Here is a 4,375-nt window from a genome sequence, read left to right as displayed (position 1 = left end):
CATTCTTTGTTTTTAGAGCATTTGAATTTAAATCAAACGTGCACCAAGAAAAAAGGACCCTTATACTTAGAATAAGAAACTCTCCGATCCCTATTCCCATGGGCTTATAGCCAGCTAGGCTCTTACCTGAATCACTGTAGCTCTTAATTACAAAACCCTTGTCTTGACAAATATTTTCTGTTATGTTCAATTTACATGACATTGATTCATATTGATAATTATTTTTTAGATACCCTCTTCAACATAGAAACCAGGAGGGCGAGTTATAATAATTCTTTAAACGCGATCAAAGGCTTTACTAGAGATGGAATGCAATTGCCCATAGTAGAAGCACTTAAAAACATCCTTCTCTCAAAATCTTGAACAACAAATTTCTTTGTCACACTAAATTCTCGAACACCCGAAGACACCCTCTTCACTTTATGGTTCCTAAGGTTTGGCATATGTTTGGACAAAACAGACATCTCCATTACAGAAAATGGAAGTTAGATAAGAGAGACAATTGTAAACAAGGTACACCCAACCCCCAAGTTGTAGACATACGTCCAAGGGACATCTTTGTTAATCAACATTTACATGGGCAGTTAGAGGACTTAATCCATGATTTAGTTGTGTTAGGCTCCACACATCTGCAAAAGAACATGAAATTCATTGATGCATTTGTATAAGATTCAAGAACAAAAAGATAGTATCAACTTCATCTATGATAAAGTATGGTCGACGCTTACATGCACTTGCATAGCATGTGCACTATTTCTTGAAATAAAATCATTAAGATTATAGGACACTCGATTCACTTGGATATTGTTAAAAGTTGTTAATTCATAGTTCTGACACTAGACTTTTACACTATTTTTTGTTATTCCCTTGAACATCAGAAATGTTTATAGAGGAATTCCTCTTTAAAGGAGAAATTCTTTTCTACACCCTTAACATCCATTCATATGCCCCTGCAGATGCACCCAAAGCCACATCCCATCCCATGCGCCTGTGGTACTCACTAAGGGTTACCGTATGGTGTCAAGTGAGTGTACAATAGGGGTTTTGTACATGTAAGGAAATAAAAGGTAGATTTTACAAAGGGTGGTCCCATACATAGAAGTAAATAAGGCAATTTTGGTGCATGCAAGTGAAGCCTTGGTCCTACTAGTGAGTCCCTCGGACCCATGCACATGAGTGCAATTCAAGCATCCCTCATACATAACTACTCTCTCTTCAAATACATAAAAAATACTCCACCAATTTAGCAAAAGGATAATGTTGCTCTTTACTGCCTAAATGCCTGACAATTTTGATTCTCTTGTGTCTCAAAAGTCTTGTGTATGAGAACAACAATCCTTATGACTAAATAGCTTAGAGTAAGGCTTCGAGTACTTAAAATGAATGCATAGTAGACTAAGCTTACATATCAAGAATAGCCATGTGTCATATTGCTACAGCCATAAGCATGCAAACAACAAAGACTTAAAAAACTTATGAGTGAGAAAGAATGACAAACCTAGAAGAACTTGTACTTTCTGCTCGAGGGCTCGAACATGGCTTATGATAGCATTTAACATCTCCTCTTCCTTTTCTTTGCCCACCATCTAAAACCAACAGCACTTACTCTTAGACTTATTATAATCAGTTGGCTATATGGAAACAAGTGGGAAAGCTTAGTTCAAAAGTTGAGTGATCTAGATCTTACAAGTAGGTGTAGGAGATGTAGGTGTATTGTTTATTGCCCATATTGGGAGTCATGAGTTTAGGTGTAGGAAATGTAGGTGTAATAGAAATTATCAATATTTTTACCCTTATTGAAAGTCAAGGTATATTTGCTACTCTATATCTTCTCGAATTTTCTAATTTCTAAACATTCTCTTCTATTCCCCGCGGTATTATCTAAGGGTTACCGCATGCTATCAAGTGAGTTTACAGTAGGGGGATTTTATAAGGCAAAACAAAAAAGACTTTACAAAGGAGTATTCCATAAATAGGGGTCAAAAAGGAAACTTAGATGCACTCAGGAGAAGTATTAGTGAGTCCCTTGGGTTTTATTTGTCCTCTAGCTATGGCTTGATGTGATTTCTTCATAGAATAACCACATGCAAATGCAAAAATATGGGTGGAATGAAGTGGTAAGAGTTGTAGGAAAAAATTAAGAGGGTGACTTTGAAAGCTGTACTTGGCCAACAACACTTTCATACAGGTTTAATTAGTATGTAGACTTGTATGCTTTGAAACATATTTAAGGTTTCAAGGCCAGCTCTTCTAGCTGAGAAAAAAAGTACTTCTATAGCTAAATTACTGTTCTGAATACATGATTTTCAAATACCTCTTTAAGGCAAGGAATGAGAGCTTGTAAGGCTTTAAACCTCTTGGACACCTTCCCTTCTTCATCGCAAGCAAAAGTATCCGATCGGTTACATAATTTGTTAGCCTGCTGATGTACACAAGCAGCCCAACCACAAAGTTTTTTTAAAACAAAAACCATCAACTGTCAGTTCAAAACTTGAACATAACTGATGTACTGACTCTGTAATTTAGAAACAACATATTTACATTATATGAATTAATAGCTTTTCTACTAATATAGATGCTAGTCCAAAATTCAGTAAGTTCTCATCTCTTCACCTATCCTTGCTGCTTAACATTAATGGTGTTATTTGACTATATTGCCCCTGTCATTATATGGGAGTCTTAAGACTAAAGACCAAATTCCCGACAATGTCAGTCGGTATTTTGGTCGGTACTAGCATCATGTCAATGAAAACAATGGATATATGTTGAAATCAAATACAGGGAAATACATATGTTATCATGACAGCTTCCTAGATCCCTCACTTAGCATGCGTGCAATACGACATGCGTATGTTGCTGCATTGAACATTAGGAAGCATACCTGCTCTGAGCAAGGTGAGCTAGTGGCGGTATCTTCAAGGAGTGCCGCAGGACTTGCAGCGAATTTGGAATCGAGATGCCGTTTCCGTTTCCGCTTCAGTTGCTTTGGTTGTGGATGGGAACCTGATGAGGAATTGGCATCAGAGAGAGTTGAAGACCCACAACTGGCATCCTCATGATGGTCAGACAAAATATCATGCATGGAGGGTGCTCTAGCAGTATTAACTCCCTTGCACTCATAATATTGAGCTGCTAGCTGATCATCAGATTTATGAAGATGAAGAATGTCTTTTTGAGAAGCTACATGGAAATGTCTGTTCAAGTCTGCTGCATCTGCAGCTACTTGAAAATCATTGTTGAGCTCGACCCCGAGCCCGACGAGACTTGTCATGTCTATGGAAGGATGCTGAGGAGAAGTGAAGGAGCTGTCTGAAAGTTGGGATATGCTCGGACACCGTAAATATGAAGTCCACCCAGACTCCTCCGGCGCAGCTGCTTGCTCTTCTACCATTATCATAATTTCCATCTTCTATTTGTAATTGTGGTAGCTCATTGCAAGACAATATTCATACCTGGGATTACATGCATATGAGTTTCTGCATTGTCTAAATTTGATGCTCAAGCCTTAGCTGAACTTGCAAATAAAAAGCGTGTGTGTGTGTGTGTGTGTGTGTGTGTGTGTAAGAGAGAGAGAGAGAGAGAGAGAGAGAGAGATTTTGACACTGCAGAACTAGTAGAGTGGGAGGGGTGATGATACTAGACGAGATACTAGTACATAACAGCCCCCCAGCCTGTGATCTTAAGTCTTAGAGGCTTGCTAGTGTGTGTGTGTGTCTGTGTGTGTGTGTGTGTGTGTGTGAGAGAGAGAGAGAGAGAGAGAGAGAGAGAGAGAGAGACTGGCCAGGTATTATAAAAGAGAGTGAACAAGCTACAGTCGCACGAGTAAAAGGTCATAAGGGCAAGTGTCAACTTGGTAATGCGTACTATCTGTGCGTGTATGTGCGAGACTCTGAGTGTGAGAGAGAGAGAGAGAGAGAGTCTCAGGGGGAGATATGAATCTTGAATCAGATGATATTTACAGTTTTCACATGGGGAGGCGACTCGCCAGCCGAGAGAGAGAGAGAGAGTGTAGTTTGTAGAGTAGGGTAGTAAGCATGTAGACAAGAGGATCACATGAGATGAGAACAGTGGCTGTAGGAAAGAAGGAAGCAAGGCTGCCATGTGGGAATGGAGAATGGAAAGCGCTCGCAGAGGAGGGAGCCTTTAGGGGGAGAAGGCACGTGAGAAAAAGGCCACTTCACTCGAAAGCTCGCTCACTAGCTAGTATCAGAGCTCTTCAGCAGAGTAGGCTTTTAGTGTAGTAGTAGTATGCAAGGCATGGACCATACGCTACACTATAGTGCCTACACTCACTCCTCATGTTAAAAGTCTGCCTTTTACCCCTCTCTCTAGGCTCTCACCATTCGGCCTTTCAGCTACCCACCTTTGTCACTTG

General features: G+C 39.8%; 1 protein-coding gene across 2 annotated transcripts; it reads right to left on the bottom strand.

Annotated features, from left to right (window-relative positions):
- Positions 1–322: 322 nt before the first annotated feature.
- Positions 323–4,141, bottom strand: LOC147465375 (uncharacterized). Of its 2 annotated transcripts, none has more exons than XM_086519743.1 (4): positions 2,882–4,141; positions 2,315–2,422; positions 1,499–1,586; positions 323–629 (listed from the first exon to the last, which is right to left on the bottom strand). In XM_086519743.1, the coding sequence occupies exons 1-4, from the start codon at positions 3,404–3,406 to the stop codon at positions 562–564; spliced, it is 789 nt and encodes a 262-aa protein (XP_086375869.1). In that variant the 5' UTR covers positions 3,407–4,141; the 3' UTR covers positions 323–561. The 2 variants fall into 2 exon arrangements, with proteins under 2 accessions (XP_086375869.1, XP_086375878.1); XM_086519752.1 differs by having other exon boundaries at positions 2,315–2,419; positions 2,882–4,133.
- Positions 4,142–4,375: the final 234 nt, after the last annotated feature.

Source organism: Adiantum capillus-veneris, chromosome 1 (assembly GCF_014529385.1).
Source record: "Adiantum capillus-veneris isolate H3 chromosome 1, ASM1452938v2, whole genome shotgun sequence".
Lineage (NCBI taxonomy): Eukaryota > Viridiplantae > Streptophyta > Polypodiopsida > Polypodiales > Pteridaceae > Adiantum > Adiantum capillus-veneris.
This window is presented reverse-complemented; position numbering and strand designations above follow the sequence as displayed.

Coding starts and splice junctions, on each gene's coding strand:
- LOC147465375 (XM_086519743.1), bottom strand. CDS start 3,406: ATGGAAATTATGATAATGGTAGAAGAGCAAGCAGCTGCGCCGGAGGAG. Junction 2,423..2,881: donor GCTCACCTTGCTCAGAGCAG/GTATGCTTCCTA, acceptor TGTGTACATCAG/CAGGCTAACAAATTATGTAA. Junction 630..1,498: donor GAAAGTACAAGTTCTTCTAG/GTTTGTCATTCT, acceptor GTTCTTTTGCAG/ATGTGTGGAGCCTAACACAA.